The sequence below is a fragment of the Temnothorax longispinosus genome, chromosome 1 (assembly GCF_030848805.1).
Source record: "Temnothorax longispinosus isolate EJ_2023e chromosome 1, Tlon_JGU_v1, whole genome shotgun sequence".
NCBI lineage: Eukaryota > Metazoa > Arthropoda > Insecta > Hymenoptera > Formicidae > Temnothorax > Temnothorax longispinosus.
Window position 1 is genome coordinate 6,955,238 of NC_092358.1, and position 19,756 is coordinate 6,974,993.

At 37.8% G+C, this 19,756-nt stretch overlaps 2 protein-coding genes across 20 annotated transcripts in view; both read left to right on the forward strand.

Moving 5' to 3' along the window:
• Cac (calcium voltage-gated channel subunit cacophony) overlaps positions 1-16,069 on the forward strand; it is a 172,641-nt gene extending 156,572 nt beyond the window's left edge. For 16 of the 19 annotated variants that reach the window (XM_071790809.1, XM_071790800.1, XM_071790831.1 and 13 more), the window contains 5 exons: positions 1,529-1,659; positions 2,082-2,260; positions 2,875-2,907; positions 4,635-5,178; positions 5,433-16,069. In XM_071790809.1, the coding sequence (XP_071646910.1) occupies positions 1,529-1,659; positions 2,082-2,260; positions 2,875-2,907; positions 4,635-5,178; positions 5,433-5,475 (930 nt within the window). In that variant the 3' untranslated portion in view covers positions 5,476-16,069. Of the gene's footprint in view, positions 1-1,528; positions 1,660-2,081; positions 2,305-2,874; positions 2,908-4,634; positions 5,179-5,432 lie in introns of those variants that run through there. The other 3 variants (XM_071790819.1, XM_071790879.1, XM_071790927.1) reach the window with 3 other exon arrangements.
• Positions 16,070-16,624: 555 nt separating this feature from the next.
• LOC139810624 (thymidylate kinase) lies at positions 16,625-19,699 on the forward strand. Its single transcript, XM_071774328.1, has 3 exons — positions 16,625-16,831; positions 17,331-17,822; positions 18,545-19,699. The coding sequence occupies exons 1-3, from the start codon at positions 16,705-16,707 to the stop codon at positions 18,988-18,990; spliced, it is 1,065 nt and encodes a 354-aa protein (XP_071630429.1). The 5' UTR covers positions 16,625-16,704; the 3' UTR covers positions 18,991-19,699.
• The last annotated feature ends 57 nt before the right edge of the window (positions 19,700-19,756 follow it).

Here is a 19,756-nt window from a genome sequence, read left to right on the forward strand (position 1 = left end):
AATTAATTGTGTCACCTAAAGTATATTTTTGGAAAATGTGACCTCCTCCCAAAAAAAATTCTTGTATAAATAACATCTAGATAAACGAAGAACGCCCTTAGATAAAAAGTCCTGTTAGTATAAAATTAGATTTCAGAAAAAACAGTTAAACTCCCGCTAGACGAATTGGAACACACTTGTGTTTAAATTAGATTAGGACCGTTTTGATAAGCCAATCGATGTTCTCTATCAATCCGAATCTCAATGTTTCCGATCCTTAAAGATTAATTATTCAAGAAACATCGCGCGGATCGAGAGGTATTGCCCGTGATGTCGTGATCCTGAACGCTCAAGACCGATTCGGAAGTGCAATCGGAAGAAATTGTAGTTTGACGTCGGACGAATCGCGTGCTTTTACCACTTGCCGCGCATCGCGCGAGATTTCTTTCACTGCTCGCTGAAAGAATCGATCTTGATCTTGAGTGTGTTTTAGAGCCTCCTGTAAATAATAAATGACACCTAGAAACACACGCTCTAGCGCGAACACCACATAGAGAAATAGTCACGTCTATCACCCGGAACGTTCTTAGCGACTCTTCTCGTGTCGATGCATACATAGAACAGCTCCCACCCCCTTGTCCCTTGCTGCTTTCGGCCTTAGGATTATATCGCCGGAGCAACGAAGCAGTCAACACGATCGCGCGACTGCCTCGTTCTCCTCTCGTCTGTCACATTTTGCCTTGATTCTTTATGTCCACGTCCCGGTAAGTAAGTAAGAGAGCACAACTCTTGCGAGGGATACTCCCCGTCACGAAGGAAGACACCTCCCTTTTTCTTCCAATCAAGCGATCGGAATTTTACTGACGAGTGCATGTGCATGAGCGAGACTTTTCTAACTTGCATGCCATTTAACACACACTTATTTATGTATCTCTGTGTGTGAATTACTCTTACGCCGCCTTATCTCTTAATTTCTCCTGATTTTTTCTTTTTGCGAAGCTACATTTAACTTTGTTAGTGACAAAAGTGTAGGCTGAAAATTATAAAGAGAAGCAGATCGCACGTGTCAAATAAAAAAAATATTGTCTCGCGTTTTCTTCGTGTAACATTGATCGATATGATTGTCACTGCGACATTGCGCAATAATAAAATTGACAGTTGGTAAAATTTTACCAATGTTATTAATTTTATTAGCGGAAATTATATTTATTCAATTTTTACTTTGATTGATCTAAAATCTAAACTGCTCGTATTTTTTACAATATATGGATACACTATGTATGTGAATAATATGTAATTAATTATAGGTTTCTAATACGAATGAGCCGAATGACGAGTCAAACGTGCGTCTGCTTTTGAATTCCGGAGACAAAAGGCGTCTCGATAGTCGGTGTTACGATATAGCTTCTTGTTCGGAACGCGCGCGAACCGAACAGCGCGATATTGCTAAAGACAAAGAACCGGCAACACCCCGACTCCCCCTTCGATTCCCGATCCGATTCTGAATTACGCAGACAAACTACTAAGTCGCAAGTCTGTTCTCGTTTAGGAGCTGCAAGACGTCATACCGTCCGACTCGCGTGCCGGTAGCCTCGAGAGTCTCACGCATCCTGGTGACAGAGTCCTTCGTCCGCATCATCCCTCGGGACCTCCTAAACGTTCGCGATCGCCAAGTATAAGGTATTGGGCGTAGTGTGTAAGCAAGAGAGTCTCGAGAAAAGGAAAGAATTAATTCGCGCGCACACACGTGCGCATTGTTATTAATTAATTAATTAATATTATTAATTGATACGAAGAATTCTGAGGAAGGGCCATTTGTGGGCGACTAATTGTAATAGTAAATTTGAGAAATGAATGAAACCCGAAAGTCTAATGTAAAAGAAATTAATGAAAGATATATTTCAGTAAAATATACTACATTAAAATCGGGGAAATTAAACTTCGATATATTTCAAATCACTGAATCAGGGATGATGTTCGAAGACACCGATGTCTTCGATTTTCCAGTACTTGATTATAGACATGGCTAACGTATTAGCTGGATTACACGACGCTACGCGACGCGTTGTGATTTTCTCACTCGTTGTTGTCATAATTTGCAGAAGACACTCGCCAATAATGCCTAGATCGCCATCGCCAAGGCGACACGGCCGGTACGACCATCACGGTCATTATCATGAAGGACCAGGGTTTAGCGACACCGTTAGCAACCTCGTCGAGATACAAAGGCACACACATCATCCCCACTCGTCACAATATAATCATCGGCATAGGATACGAGGTACGACGTACCGGCGATAATTCCGACCAGCGAAAGCCATGACGGTGCAACGATAAGTCTTTTTCACGGAACCACGACAGCGAACTCTATTTCGTGTTGGTCATCCCCAACCGGTTTCTCTATTCTCGTTGTCTTTTATCAGCCTGGATTATACTACGAACACAGCATCCTTGTATTTATTCTATCACCGTAATCACCGATACCTTCATTTTCTTGGTGTTATTTCCATTATATAATTATTATTGATTATTATTGATTATTATTAATTATTATTGATTCTTATTAATTATGATTAATCTCCAACCGGCTTGGTGATATATTTAAACTTAAACTATTGTTTCAGAAAATCTATCTTCTACGAAGATAACCGCGATTGTGCATACACCGTTTTATTACACTCTTGAAAATTGTCAATCAATATAATTTTGTAGATTGCAATCTGTTTGGCGATCAGTGGAAGCAACGAAAGAGAGTTCGTGGTCACGGTTTTTTTATATATATAAAAAAAAAACATGAATGTTGCTATAATGTTGATTTTACTCGAGGCAGAAAAGCTCTGTGTGATACTCGATGTAATACGTTTCTTCATTCTGTTCTGTTATGCGCCTACACAGACTATTACGACCACTGCGACTATTACGACGATGGTAATTTCTTTCACAACTCTCCTCTTCTTCATTCCCTTGTTTCCACGATGCAATTATGATGTTACTACATAATCAATACGATCGTTTGGCTTTCACAATTTTTTCTTCGTACCTGTTTTGCGATGATACACATTTACACGTACACACAGCAGATACACACACACACACGCGCAGAAGACACCACAAACGCAATAGATTTCAAACAATCGATATGTACAACACCAACAGCATTAATGTTTAACACGTTCACATCGAAAGCGTTTCTCTTCTTGTTGCTACTCGATGCTTATTTTACATTAGAGACGCTGTTGAGATTATAAAATAGTTTAATCGATCAAGGAAATTGACTAATCGATCGTCTTAGATTATATTGGATCGTTATTGTAATCTGTCGATATGTTTTCATAGTGCGTTCAGTTCTAAAATACAATCCACACAAGTACAATTTTTATTTTATAGATTAATATAGATAATTGACGCGATAGATGTTTTGAAAGATGTAAAATGTATGTGCCGATCGTATTTTTACAGCGTATTTAATTAATTTCACATCCTAGTTTTCAAATAATTATATTGTTACGTCCTCGTGTCTCCTACAATCCGCGATATTCGATCGATATGAGGCAATCGATGTGAAGCAACAAAATCATCTCTAGAATTGATGAACGATCAAATGATAAACAAGGAGACATCGGAGAGTCTGAGCGGGTTTCGTGAGCGTTTGCGGCTCTTAATCATATCAATCCTCGCATTTCGTAAATCATTAATCTCCTAAATCAGTTTCTTTCATTCCCGCAAGTGAATTCGTGAAACGGCGCTCGGGCGTAACGATATGAATTTTAGAATTGTATGCAATTGAGGCATAATTTAGCTTGTCTGCAAGAGAATTAGAGAGTTTGAGGGTTTTGCACAATAACTGTTGAGATTATCACGATTATTGATGCACCCGTACTTTAATAATTTAGTACCGTAGAATGCGTGCGCATGCGACACGTTAGATGCCTCATAGAATTTAAACACGTTAATATCTAGAACACCGGCACCGATATGTGTTTGCACTATTGATTGCACATACTTGATTTCACAGCATTACAAACACGAAAACACTACAAGCATGTTGCACTAATCCTCCTTCGGATAATTTCAAGATAACTAGCACATATTTGGTATCTTTTCTCATTACTTTTCAAAAATCGTATTATCGACTCGTAATGATTAATTTCGCAAAATGTAGAAATCAGAAAAATTACATCAATTACTCCATTATTAAATTAAGTTTTCATTATATCACATTTAATTAACATAGTCGACATTCTGTCTTAAAAAGAAAAATAATAGTTAGCCCTACAAAGAGTTAGTCACTATTAATAGAGTTACATATAGTGTTAGAATGATATCATTAATTCGTCAATCCTGAATCCTTTTCGACAAATCGAGCTCTTCGACTTTCGCACAGAGACCGAGTGATTGAATCTAGATTAATTTTGTTCCATTGTAAGCCCTTTAATCAGACAATATCTTTACGAGCGAACAGTAATATCGAAAATTACTATCCGAAAATTGTCCGGCCCCCGTATCAGGTCCCTAAACGGCTTCTCAACAACCACACGCTTATGATTTACTTGTCGAGCAACCCTTGCGCCGTGTGTGAAAAAAGCCCCGCCGTTTAACGATTGTGCCGCGCGTACAGTGCAGACCGGAAGACTTTAACGAGCGTGTTCAATTAGGTCCATGGAGCGCCTCGACAAGTCCGGCCAGGTCGCCGAGTCCGGTTCACAGGATCGAGCGCGGTGGCCATTACGGCACGACGAGTCTGGAGCAGCGTTCGAGGAGTCCCAGCCCGATAGGCGGTCGTCCGCATCATCATCACCATCGCCATCATCCGCATCAACACAGCTATCCGGTGCTGGTCGCGAGGAGAGGCCAGGGTCGCCGGCTGCCGCCGACGCCGAATAAGCCGTCGACCCTACAGCTGAAACCGGCCAACATCAATTTCCCCAAGCTGAACGCCTCGCCTACCCACGGACCACACGTCATGGCGCCGCCGAGCGGACCGGCCCACGTGCCGGTGGGACCCGTGACCGGTCAAGTGCTGCAGCATCCGCATCCGCCGTCGCACATGCCGCCCCCCAGCATGCAGCCGAGCCATGACCCGTTGAGCTTCGAGCAGGCTGTCGCGATGGGCCGCGGTGGTCGTGCGCTACCCAGCACGGTGCCCAACGGTTACAAGCCACAGCCCAAGCCGCAGGCCAAGAGAGCGCCTAGAGAAAGGTAAAGGGTTCTTTTGCCGCCTCTTTCTCCCTCTCCCTCATTTTATCTTCTCCATTATTAAAATTAATTATCTTACAATTAGTCTTTGTTTGGCTTTTCTTGAAGTACCTCTTCTAAGTCTCTGAAATTCATTGATTTTATATTAAATTGAGAAGTGATTTACAAATTGTCTTAATCTATTTGCCAACACGTTTTCGAAAATATATAATATGTCCATTTTGTAATAACGTCTTGATTGGATGGATTTTTTTAAGCAGGTCGAGGCACTCGGACAGTGACGACGACGATTGGTGCTAGCCAAAGTGGGACCCTGGACGGTGGTCCGGTAACGTGGACGCCCCCAGGCGTCTCAGGGTTTGCGCGTGATAGTCGTCCACGTGGGACGCGCGTTGATTTTGATGTAAAGGTGAACGAAAGTGCCGCGGTCGACGAAGCTTCTGGAGGCTCTCCCTCCAGATTTTGACTGGCCAAGGAACCGGTTACACGAAGGAGTTGTTCCGGTCACGGCATTGCGGCGACCGAAAGAGATCTAAGAGAGTTGAAAACGGGAAAACGATTCCAGGCGGACGATGTTCGGAACGATCTCCGATGGCTAAACACGGCGACCGAACAGGGTCAGCAAACACACACCAGAGAAGTCGATTTCTGTGCGAGCGCACGAAAGGGGAAATCGGCGGATGCTATCATTCACATGTCAACGTCGCACGAAATCCGCGAACGAGGAGGAGTGCGACGCGCGCGGTTCTACGAATCGATCGAAGTGCAATCAAACGAGGCCAAGCTCGGCGAATCTCGAAGATCCGATCTCGAAGCCTGGAGCGCGGGTCAGAAGAATCGGGGGAAACGATCGCCTGGCGCGATTGTCCGAAGATCCGAGGGGATCGTCCCCAAGATAAATTCCATTCCATCGCTGTCGTCGAAGACGCTCTACATTGACGCGAACGACGCACGGCGAAACGAAAGAGATGGATCTCTCGAGATCGCACGAGCGACGGCTACGTCGAGAGACAAGGTGGTAGGTTGCAGTGAAACTCGTCATGAACGACAGTGATTGAATAATTGAGCGGACGTTCCGGGAGAGCTCGAACCCTCCGATATTATTCGCGAGTTAATATTTCAATCTTACCTCGGCCCGATCGAGCGGAGATCGTCTCCGAGGAAGACTTACTTTTTATACGATTTTCCGGAGGAGAGACTCATAGAACGCCCGAATTGCGCTGTGATCACCACGAAACGTTCTCTTACGTACGTGTGTGTTTATGTATGTATGTATGTTCGTATGATTATGTGCGTGCGTGCGTAAGAAAACCCCCTTCCCTCACGAAATCGTCGGAAATCGCGACTGATGTACCGTATCGTTCCACTTCCACTCGTGAAAGCGCCGATTAAGTGATGTTAATTGTTCAACGACGACGTTAATTGAAGGACAATCGAAGGGAGAGCGAGGGAGTGGAAAGATCAAATAGCAATTGGTTTCAGAGTTCAATAAGGTTCAATAAAGTTCAATAAAGTTTCTTATATCGTCAGTTTCAGTTTTAAAAACTGAAGATTTCGAAATAAAAAAAGTAATCCGAAATGATGATGTTTTATTTCGTAATCTGAAAATTTCGTGTTTTTTCGCTATAAGTAATCGTCAGACGATTCGTCGGAAAATTTGGTCGCGCGAACAGAACGGACTGGTAAGCGGGTGTTTACCGACGAATCAAGTGAGAAACCAATGAGGAAAAGGTTAATAGGATTAGAAGTTAGGTCAAAGGTCGAAACGAAAAAGAATTCTAATAATTTTGCCGGGATTCTGATTAGCTCCATTTCACCATTAACAAAATCGCGCGAAAGCGATGCCCTAATCAAATGCGAATAATCAGAAACCGCTTCGCCGAGAGAGATAGAAAGAGAGAGATACGCAAGGGCCGCCGCTATGAAATATCGATATTGTTCGCAGTCGCGGTTCTTGTCAGATCGAAACGCGAGACGATCGTAGTCATCGCAAGGATAAAATCAAGAAGCAGGAAAGGAGGAGAACGTCTTCGTTAATTCGCGCGGATGTTGCCTCGCGATTCGTGCCAATCAAGAGTGATTAGGAGAAAGTTCAGGAAATGAGGACCACGATCGAGGAACGCGCACTTGAAATACGGGATAAGAAGGGAAGAACAGTTGTCGCGAGATATCCGGTGGGGGGGGGGGAGAGACGCGTAAGAGAGAAAGAGAATAGACGCGGAGAGGTAAAAACAGTTCTTACCATACGGTTTTCAAAAGCACTCCTGTAAATTACTGCGTATAATTGAATTACAATATTTATTACTTATCACTGCTAATACCGTTATTAAATTTAACACCCGCAGAAAGAGACGAGAAACAACTACTTCACTCTACTATTACACTATTAACTACTAACTACCGCTACTACCATTACTACTATATTACGATTTACTACCGCTACTACCACTACTACTACTGTTACCATTACTACTACTATTGCTGCTGCTACTATCACTACTACTATTACTCTATTACTACAACTACTACTATTACTAAACTATTCTACTATCGTCGCTATTAACGCTGTTTACTATCATTACTGTAATACTAAGTGTGCTAATTAACGAAGTGCGCGCGATTCGTGAGAGATAAGCGAGAAACATCACTTTATGTAATTAATTTGTCTTTAAACTCGTGAATTTTCATCATGTCGTCGATCGTGCGTTTATACGACGGGCGACAGAACAAAGGAGAAAAAAAATAGAGAAAAGTCGAGAGAATTATTCGCAAAACGAAAATCTTGATAAACGAGCGCACGTATCCGAAACGAGATTTCGTAATAAAGAAAAAAAGAAGAAGAATCATTATATTATACATAAAAACACATTTAACATACTGCCAATCGTACGGGGTGTTTTAAGCGAAAACACACACACGAGAATATGTAGGTGTACATAAACGTACGTTTCTTTTTTTTTCCTGCGACACGTATAAATATTATGATATATCTGTACGTAAGTGTACATACCCGGTGAGCGAAAGAGAGGGAGAGAAAGCGAGAAAACGAAGAAACGAGTGAATGGATGTAAGATAATTGAATCGACATATTTGAGAAGCGAGGCAGCTCGGCCGGTATAATAATCAAGTCGCCACACAATGATAGATCTTTCTTCACAAAGTATTTTGCTTTTGTTTTGTTACTTTGATTTTTATTTATTTTTGTTTAATCATCAAAGATAGCTACGGTGTTTTTAAGGAAAGCTTTGGAAGAAACAGGGCCGATTTACTTCGTTTCTGAAATGATTCGATTGATTTCCGACGCGCTGCTCTGTGCTTGTTTGCGTAATTTTCGTGTATCGGCTAAGTCAAAATAAACGATAATATTGCCACTACGTAACGACATTAATTAATGTAAGTAGTTAAATCGAAAAAAATGTGTGCATGCAATGGGGAAATTCACGTGGGGAGAAAGAATGGGAGTGAAAAAAAAGAAAAAAAGTGTGACTGATTTTCCAGCGTGATCGGCATATAAAGATCCTTGGTGAATGAACGGACGTTAATCATCGAACTTGTTTGTATTATTCAGCGATTAAAAATTCAACAATATATAATAAGATCAATTTTTCCAAAGAGAAGACTACAGACTTATCCAATCGCTTTAATATATTGTCTGATATATATATACATATATATAGTAATGTAAAATAATAAAAATTAATAATAAAAAGATAATTCAAGAGAGTTGGGATAATTGATATTTTCAATGACATTAATTATATTTCCAGGTCCAGAAAAATCATATTTGAATCAGAATCAAATGCTCTCTCTTCTATGATATAAAGACGTTACTTTGGAGACGAGAGAGATAGATACAGAAAGAAAGGAAGAAGAAAAGAAAGGATCACCGAGGATCTCGTGAGCGCATTTTTATTGACGTATAATCAGAGTCGTGTATTTTCTTCCCTTAAGTGCTTTAAAAACTTGATTGTATATCGTATCGTGTATAAACGTCGCTATGAAGGTCTATAATTAGAATCAATAGGAATGAATGCGATATAGAAAGGAATACTGTCAATTCGCTAATATTGGTCCATAGGATTGTCTTCTTTAAATTATTTTTATGCTTTTCTTTTTACAAACAGAATAAGAAATAAAATCAGATTTACTTGCTTTTAATATTCGAAAAAATTAAAAGATTATTGAGGAGTATAAAGTTTACAATTTGTCTAAGAAATTTTTAGTGTAGCTGGTATTAGCGAATGTCTCAAGATAAACTGAGATTGACAATGATTCATAAAGATCCGCAACATTGTGACAAAAGGACAAAATTGAACGATTACAATGCGCGCGCGTGTGTGCGTGTATGTACGCGCGAATAAGATTAAATATTCATAAAAATGTTTTTCTGTGATAAATATATTTCGAAAAAAACGTAGCCGGTCCGACGATACGGTCGATAAGCCAATTTGCGGATCCAAAAGTACATGTTAACGCAAGAAGTGGAGAGAAAGAAAAAGAGCCGCATTTAACGCAAAAATATCGTCGAAGTTTCTTCTCTTTTTTTGAATTCTGAATATTGTGTTTGTGTTCAGCGTGAAATAAAAAATAATTATATTCAATAACAATTTAATCATTTAATTCTAATATTTGTATTCGTGCGAAAATTGAGATTAATATAAATGTAGAATCAAATTAAACATGTTTGTGTGTGTGTGTGTGAGATACAAATCGTCGAACTTTTAATTTTATTATGAATGAATAGGTAAATTTAATATTAAACATGAAGTGTAAATGCGGCTCAAAGAAAATACATGGATGAATCGATAGATATATGATTTTTAAAAGGCAGAGAGCGAAAGATAAAGAGAGTGAGAGAGAGAGAGAGAGAGAGAGAGAAAGGAACAAAAAAGAAAAAGAGGAGAATGCAGAATGTGCACGTATAATGTATGCCATTTAATGTACACGTATACAGAACGTATATATGCGTGAAAGAAATTCTTTTAATCTTCACAGACTTTCTAATGTCGTAAAAGGATGATGACCAAACTCGTAAACGAGGAATTAATCAACCGTACGTGTAATCTGATATAAATATTAACATAATTACTGTTTTTAAAAGTGCTAATTTAAAGATAAACGTGAGAATTTCAAGACGAAACCGTGATTAAATTATAATTAAATAATATAACAATAATGTAATTAATGTTAATAATGAGATACCGATTATAGTCCTAAAAGTATAACTGTAATAATAATAATGATAGTAATAATACTACGATAAGGGTAACAATAAGGATAACAATAACGACTACTCTGCGACCCGTCTAACAGCATCCAATGGCAGGCGATAACAAAAGACTCTTCTTAAATACGTACGTGGCAAGATATATGTATAATCCCGCGCGAGAGATTATTATCAAATGTCGAATATGAAAAGTGTGCGTGATTAGGGCGAAAAAAGTTAGGAGTTTAACAGAATTAAAAAAAAATATTAAAATAATAGAGTACCTATACATAGTATCCAAATTCGTCTCGACGCGACTCGACGATCTTCGAAGGTATCACGTGATCGATGAAAAAAATAAATAGATATTTATTTGATACAATAAAAGCGCTTATATAAATAATGCAAAACTAGTTTGACGTTTTTGATAATTATATTGTGTGCTACATGTTGCATACTAATTTTCATATGTTGCAATTGTATTTTAGTGGACGTTTCATAGGTTTTATATAAAAAATTAATTAATTTATTATTATGGTAAAATAATTGATTAAATCCGTTAATCGTTTATTACTATCGACGAACGAAGAAGAAAACCATATAAATAAATGGGACAGTGAACAAAATTAATTAGCATTACTAAATAATTAACAAAATAAATCCGGATTATTTCTTCCAAATATCTTTTTCAAATTATGAAAATTAAAAACAATAATTACTTTAATATTTTTTGTTTTTTTTTTAGTTCCAAGTCATAACTTCTCACATACTTCATCATATGTTTTGTAGAACTGTATATTGCACTTAAATGCGACCTCACAGCGCACGCATTCGATCGAATCGCGATCACGCGAGCCCTCGACGTGTCGTCGGGTTCTCAGTGATATTAAAACGAACTAACGTTAACGAGAAAAAATAGATAGGAATCGCGTTACGACACCGCAGAAAGTTCTCTAACGCCGAACGTCCAAACGTGCAGAGCCCGCAGGAAAGAAAGAGGGATGAACAAGCGGGACAAGCAAAACATTTTTCGAGAATTCCATTGATCGCCGCCGATAAACGACACGTGCGCGTTCCGCGTACGTAGACTATAAATATATACGTATACATAAATTATGAATAAAGTACATCGGACCGCACACACATACACAGACACACAAAACACACATACAGAGTGAGGTGCTTGCGGGGAAGCTCGGTAGAACAGGTACAAACAGAACATCCGCTTCATAACGGTGCATCATTCATCCGGTGTGAATCCATTCGGTGCACGCTGCAAACGAAACGGAAATATAGAAATTCTCTCGGCTTGCAGGGGAAACGAACACGGAACACGAAGTAACACGCGTTAGGCAGTGACAGTGAGAGAAAGAGAGATTTATCGAGTTGTTTCTCGACCGATATATAGCGTATTGTAAGAGAGGAGTATACCCAAATGAATTGCGCAATGCGCACGTATAACTTCATCACTTACTTGTATCTATAACGCAAACGTATAACCGCGATGGGATTAGGAACTTAATAAAGTGCGAGATTTTCTCGGGCGAATAACGAATAAAGACAGAAGAAACTAGAAGAGAGAAAATTATTATCGTTAAGTTTTTCTACTTTATCTATACATATATAAATATATAAATACGACATATATAGGAGACATAATATATGATGCGTCTAGTCTATAAATATATAAAACACGTAAAGGATACACGCATACATGTTGTGCATATATATATAATTGGTATAAACGAATATTGAAAGCGTATAGTGTGAGACATATTGAACGCCCTGTCGATAATAAATAATCATAATAGCAAAAAAAAGAGGCGGAGGAGAGAAAGGAGAGGCGAATGTGAAGGAGAGAAATTTTTCGTCGCTAGAATAATCTCTCGGCGTGTCGATGCCGAGGCTCCGTAGAGTTTCATACTTTTGCAAATAATCGAAAAATCTCGTCGATAACACTATACATATAAATATACATATATATTATGCCGATCTCTATACATATATATATATACATATTATAAATATATCCAAGAGGTTTAAACCCGTTGATCTGTGAATCTAATCTGCTGAATCTAATTAAGTCATCTAATTAAGTCATATGTGTAGCCGTGGTATATGAACGTGATTAGCAAATTGAAGTGCAGAAGACGGAATCGTTGTACGTCAATTTCTTCCGGTCGGAGTGCTTTCCCGTTTCTACTTTCTGGTACATGCGTGCACGCGGGTATCGCAGTATTTAAAAATTAAAGACGCGAATTGAAAGAGTAAAGTCAGAACACAATATATATTTATTAGCATCCGACATGAAAGCCATGATAAACGCCAGAGTACATAATTACATGGATAATAAAGTATTCTCTAAAATGTAAATAGAAAAATTAATTTTTACTTATTTTTACTTCATTTTATAATTTTATGTATGTTTAATTATTCTTACTTAATTAATTTTTATCTAATTGGAGATAAACTTCTATAACAATTTTATCTGTTGTATACAATTTTACCTGAATAGCCAAGTTAGTTGTAATTTTTCAATATTTTGTCTTTTGTCGACACTTGATGTGCATGTGGCGTCCGGATGCAACGTAGTTTCGTATGGTAGAGTGTACTGAATGTACATTCGAGAAACCGAAGAATCCGAAAATCAGGGTTGACGTTTCTTCGTTGCGCAAAGGTCGTAGGGAGAAAATGGAAGAAAAAAATCGTAACACACAGTAAATTATTAATTAGTAACAAGAGTTGCCTTAATATTACGCGTTCGCAAAACTATATAGAATACCCGAAACGCGCGAGGAAGATATCAGATCAGAAGGAAGATATTAGAATAATAGAGAGACTGTGGAGAGAGAAGATCGCGAAGCTCTTCGAATCTCCATATATAATTCGGACATTCGATGAAAATATGAAAAGGCAGCTGGGCATCGATTGCGATAACAAATCAGTAACGCATTTAATTTGACTAATCAATTTAGAATATAAATTGTCAGACTCAAATTAGATAATATCTAATCGATAATGTAATTTTTATTATACAGATCATATTTCTCTTTTCCCTCTTTTAACAAATGTTTCAACACAAGAGAATTTTACATATCATTTATATATATATTATTTAAATGTTTACTTCCAAACCGTTTTGACATGTCTTATGCATCTTTTGGACATACATATTGTCTGAAAATGAATTGTAATTCGGCACGCTGTGCAAATCCTTAGCTTCGTCCGTACGAAGATCATCGCGCCTTTGCGATTTCGTCGTCGCCTCACAAATTTAGAAATCAAAAAGTCCAGTGATCGAAAAAATAAAGACGAAACGGATGAAGGCAGGAAAGGAACGCAAAGAGACGGAAACCCAGAACAAGTTGACGAGTCGGGAAGCGAGCAACCGCTGGCCTGTGTTTAATTATGTTACGTATGCGTGAGTGCGTGCGTGTGTGTATCGCGTATACATATTAGATGTTGCAACGAACACATATGAGCGACTAAACGCGAAGGAAAAACGAACAAAAGGAATAAAATGAGTGTCGTATCGTCGCATCTCGCGAGAAGCTCGTCTTCGCGTCCCGCGTTTAGCGCTAAAAATGCGACTCCGAATTTTAAACAGAGTCAGAACGAAGATGATTGAAGCGAATATAACGTATATAAAATCGATTTTTGACATATACTTGTTGTGGGATGTTGAAGCAAAAATCGATTTCAACTTTCGTGTTCAGCTTTCCATATTGAGCGCTAAACGCGCGACGCTAGTGGCTTTGATAGCCGCGTGCCATTGCGAGCTTCGTGTAAAAAGATTCGGGAAAAAGTGAAAAAATTGAAAGCTTTAACTTTAAAATAAACTAATTTAAGAAAAGGGTACGCGCAGAAGAATGCGCGTCGTGATGCACGAATGCGGAAGCACGACGGCGGTGAAGAAAGATCGACGCTGCCATGCGTGCGATCGTCTGGCACGATTCCGACTGCTTCTACTTATTTCTCTATTTCTCTCTCTCTTTCTCTCTTTCCCTCCCCCCCTCTCTCTCTCTCTTTCTCTCTCTTTCTGTCCCTTTCTATCTCTCTTAATGCGGTCAGATGACTTTGCACGCTGGAGGAGCGCAGCATGTAATTCAAGCTCGTGAGAGATCGAAAATTTGCCGAGAATTTCCGAGAAATTTACAAGACGCTAAAATTCGGGCTCGAGAATTCACGAGAAAGCTCCCCTTTGTCCTTCTTCGCGAGCTCGAGAATTCAGAGCGAGTCTCGTAAACCGAAAGCCGGGTTCCTCCAGGGTAAGAATTCGCGCGAAGTGGCGATCTCGGGCGCGCTGCGCGGCGTCCCGTCGTGCTTCCCGTGATTGTGAAAAGTTTACTGTATATTACCTATACATACACGTAGACGTAAACGTACGCGAAAACGCTAAAAAAAAGAAATACTTGTTTTTTTCTGAGAATAAGAGATCGAGCGAAGAGATTGTATCTTTATATATTTAGCAATTAATAATATAATTATCGTGCGCTCGCGCGGGCGTCATGCTGAATTTAATACAAGATCCAGCCAATTGTAATTGAAAGAAAAATCTTATTTCTTCCGTCGTTTCTATCTGCAAACTGTGCAACAGTATTATTTTCTTTCGCGCCGCAGATTCTTTGATGAATTGTGAAGTTTATTTAAAGAAAACTTTACGACGTACAATGCCTGATCGTAAAGTGATTTGATGTTTAAACTTATTTACTATAATTAAAATGCGGGAGTATAATAAGTGGGCATTAGCTTACTCATATACTTTTTAGAGATCTTGAAATATATTTCTTCCTAACTTTAATTCAACAAAGTGAAAAATGAGATATATTTAACATTGAAAATTTAGAAAAGCTCGTGAAACAAACTCCCAGCGAATTTTCGAAGTTATTGCCTGTAAATTCATCAAAGCTTAACGAATTGATGTCAAATTCTAGACGTGTGAAATATTTTATCAAATATTACGTTCGAATATTTATACGATTCTTATTCGCACGGCGGAAGGAAAATATGAAATTCAAATTGTATAAAAAAATCGTAGTCTATAAAGACGCACGCGTGATGCCACGATTATATGTCTCATTTCTCTTCTTCAAGAAATTAAATACACGTTATGCACGTGAAATGTACCTCTGCCAATAATATCTATATGCGGTGTGCTGAGAGAATGAGAGAAAGAGAGTGAGGAAGAGAGGGAGAACAAAAAAGAGAGAAAGAAAAATGAGAGAAAGAGAGAGAAATATTGAGTGAGAAAAATATCTATCATAATTCTTTAAAGCCCTCGAAAATACCGATATTTGGAAAATGTGTTAGTGTATAAATGAGAAAAAAAATTAAAGAGCGTGCATGCAAGAATAAGAGAACAAGAGAAAACCTGAGAGAGAGTGAGTGAAAAAAAATAAAAACAGAGCAACAGGGAGAATATAAAGACATAAATATTATGCATCGCTACTGATGTACTATGCTGAAAACGCGCGAGAAGCGGAAAACCTATCTTATATATAAATATTATACATATATACATATATATACATATTATAGCTAGTTCAATTTGCAAACTTAGTGTGTACCGTCGCTTCGAAAATGCCCATTACTCGCCAGAATCCAAATGAAAAAACCCGACAACCGAGATTTCAAGTTCATTCTTTTTTTAAGAAGAAAAAACTAAATAAAATAATGTGTTAAAAAATATTTCGCACGCACGACTTTTATTTACTTGACCGCAATCCCAATTTTCTGCCGAAGGTAATAATAACAATTCAAAAATCGTTATAGAAAACGGTGATAGTAAATGAGAGGAATCCTTCAATTCACAAAGCTATGTGTAAACCCTCTAATAATCCTATAAAACTAATAATCCTTTAAAGATTATAATGTTAAGTAAAGATTAATTAATTTATATATATATAAATTAAATATAAATATAAACGAAATATAAATCGTGATAATATATCTTTGTTCAACGGAACAGTAAAAAATTCGCACCAAAGAGAAAGATTTTTAGTTGTACATTAAAAAATCGAATTTTTAGCTAATCGCAAGAATAAGCTTCACTTTAATTTCTTTTCGCAAGAAGATATCTTCTATTTTTTTTGGTGTTTTTATTCTGTAGATATGAAGCAGTTATCATCCGGCAAATATCTTCATCCTTTCCAGCCGCTAGATGGGTGTAGTGCACAGATGTTCGAATCACCGAGGTTGACGGTTCGGAGTTCGAAGGGGAAGTGGGGATTGTGGGGAACCAAGACCAAGACCATTCTATATATATTTGGCATCGTCAGCCGGCGTCGTGCAGCGTCGTCGCGTTCGCGATTTAATATTTGAACATGTATAAACGTGGAGCGTTGATAGTTTTGGAGGGTTGCGACCGTGCCGGTAAGTCGACCCAAGTGAAGATGCTGATGAACGCGTTGAACGATCTGAATATCCTCGCGAAGGCCCGAGCATTTCCAAGTGAGTAGACCCGGTAGACCGCGTGTCGTGAAATTAGGTTATTTTGCGCGGGAAAAGTTCCTTCTATTGGTAAATCCAAATCAATCCATCGATTAGCGAAATATATCGAAAAATAACAATTTACGAAGTACGTATATATAATCCGGGATGTTGATTGTTCGTCATTGTTATATTTGTTGTGTCATCGTCATTGTTATTGTTACATATATGTGAATATAGAGCATGTGGAGTGACGACTGGCGCACGCACAAACTCGACGGATTGTATCGCATTGTTTGAAAAAGCAGAGAATCGACAGTAAAAAGAATTGATTCTGTGACAGAATTAATTACGTCAGTCGAAGAATAAATAAATAAATTATTTATAACCCAGAAATCTTGGTCTAATAAAAATCATATTAAGCTCTAATTGTGTAATTGAAGAAACATTATTTTATTTTTCTTTATTCTTCTTCATTCTTCTTCATTCTTTTTTATTCTTTTTTATGCTTCTTTTGCAGACAGAAAGACCCCAGTTGGAACTATCCTAAATAGCTTCTTGTCCAAAGAGATAAACGTGCCACCGGAGGCGGCTCACTTGCTGTTCTCTGCCAATCGCTGGGAGTGCAAGGAGGACATGGAGAAGACGCTTCGATCCGGCGTCACTCTGATAATGGACAGATACGCAGCTTCTGGTGCTGTGTATACGGCAGCCAACACCAGCAGAAGTATCAACTGGTGTCAGCAGGCCGATATGGGTCTTCCAAAGCCGGACTGCGTGGTGTTTCTCAAAGTATCGAAGCGACAGCAGGAGCTGCGCAGCGATTGGGGAAAGGAAAGGTTTGAGCATGACGAGTTTCAACAGCGAGTCGACGCCAATTACGAGAAATTGAAAGACGATACGTGGATCGTTATAAACGCCGATCAAGATGAATCGGCGGTGCATGCCGAAATACTGCAGAAAACACTGTCTGTTATTCAAGAAGTTCAATATCGTGATATAGAATTGCTAGGTGATTGAAAATATTGACAAATCTCTGTTTCCACATGTGTCTTTACCTCAAAGAATTACTACATTAGTAATTCTATGTGGTATTTCCTATTATCTTTAATAAAATCTTAATAAAATGTTAAAAAAATCCCTTCTTAAATAAATAACTTTATTTTAATATCTGGAAATTTTTACGTAACTAGGCTTTATACATCAATGATACTGTAAATCATGTTAATTGTTATTTGATAGATATAATATTAATATATAATAACTAAGATATTACACATTATTGAAATTTTACAAAAATTGGAGAAATTTAAATATATATACATATATATATATATATTTGGACTGCTAAATAAGTTGATTTTATATCTTTGCCTTAAAGTTATTTATTTTATAGACGTTTATATATCAAATTTTGCAGTAATAAAAGTCCAAGTGCTTATTTCGATTTTTATCGTCAATAAATGACATTCAAGCATATCAGATACATTTACTTCGCGAGCCTACATATTTACACGTTTGTCATAATAATAGTAATCGACGCGAATTATCCCCTTCCGTTTCGCTTTAAGTAATATGACCTTTATCGAGAAAAGCGAACGTTAAAGAAAGAACTGGGGGTTGCAGGTGTATCTCGGTTAAGTTAGATGTTAGCGTAGAAAGACGTGGTTCTATCATAAGTTTCGACTCACTCTGTGAGCAGTATTTGTGACATTCTTTTTGATGATGATTCAGATGGAGCAAATATACAACCCTCTACTGAAGTTCCAACCTCTATTCAGGAACTATCAGATTTAAGATCAAAATTGATCCTATTAAACTTGGAAATGATCAAGAATTTAGAAGACCAACTCTCTGTTTCTTATCAGAGGAAAATTCAGAATATTTCTAAAGGACTATCACAGGATCTTGTTCTACAGATTCAGATTGAGCTAGATCAATGGAAGGAATCAATAGAGTCTGAAATCAAAACAAACTTCCAGCAGTGTCAAAAGGTAATTTCAGATTCTAATATTGTTCTAAAAAATGTAGGAGAATTGAAGGAATCAATAGAGTCTGAAATCAAGACAACCTCCCAGCCGTGTCAAAAGATAATTTCAGATTCTAATATTCTTCTAAAAGATATAAGAGAACATATGAGTGCACAATTCAATAGAATTCTTACAAAAATGGATTTGTGATCATTATCATAAGTTTCGACTCGATCTCGGCAAAATAAAATATCCTCCGGGTATTTCCGGAATCGGATCGCACACTTCATGCGCGTGTGTGCATTTGTACGTGTTCGCGAAATACATTACGTCCTCGGGGCATGATTGATGCTCCAGCACGTTAGTATTGTACCATAAATGAAACTATAGGAATTGCGATAGTACTTGGAATGTAAAAAATATGAAGAGAAATGCGTGTTACACTGTATTTGCAACAATATTAATAGTACAAGTTAGGCATAATATAAATATTTTTACACCATATGTATACAAGTTGTAATCTCTAAATCTTTTTATATTTATATATTATATACATCTTTGATATGATATAAGTTGTGTTTATTATATTTTATTCAGAAGGAGAAAGGTGAAAAAGTGCTAATTCCTTTATATAGAACAGAACAAAAGTTTAAGCTTTAAAGAGAAAGAAATCGATGATTAACATTGATTCCTTCCTCTTTAAGAATATAATCGCCCGCATTGTTACACTTGTAATTGTTATACAGGATCATTTATAAAGATTGGAACTTGATTATAGTAACAGTTAATTCATCCTGCTCCTTTCTATATCATAATCGATGATTAACATTGATTCCTTTCTCTTTAAGAATATAATCGCCCGCATTGTTACACTTGTAACTGTTATACAGGATCATTTATAAAGATTGGAATTGGATTATAGTAACAGTTAATTAATCCTGCTCCTTTCTATATCATAATCTTATTGTTAGTTATA

Bases quoted from the DNA above. Each gene is read 5' to 3' on its own strand.
- LOC139810624 (XM_071774328.1), top strand. From the start codon at position 16,705: ATGTATAAACGTGGAGCGTTGATAGTTTTGGAGGGTTGCGACCGTGCC. The intron at 16,832-17,330 runs GTGAGTAGACCC...CTTCTTTTGCAG, and splicing joins GAAGGCCCGAGCATTTCCAA to ACAGAAAGACCCCAGTTGGA. The intron at 17,823-18,544 runs GTGATTGAAAAT...ATGATGATTCAG, and splicing joins TCGTGATATAGAATTGCTAG to ATGGAGCAAATATACAACCC.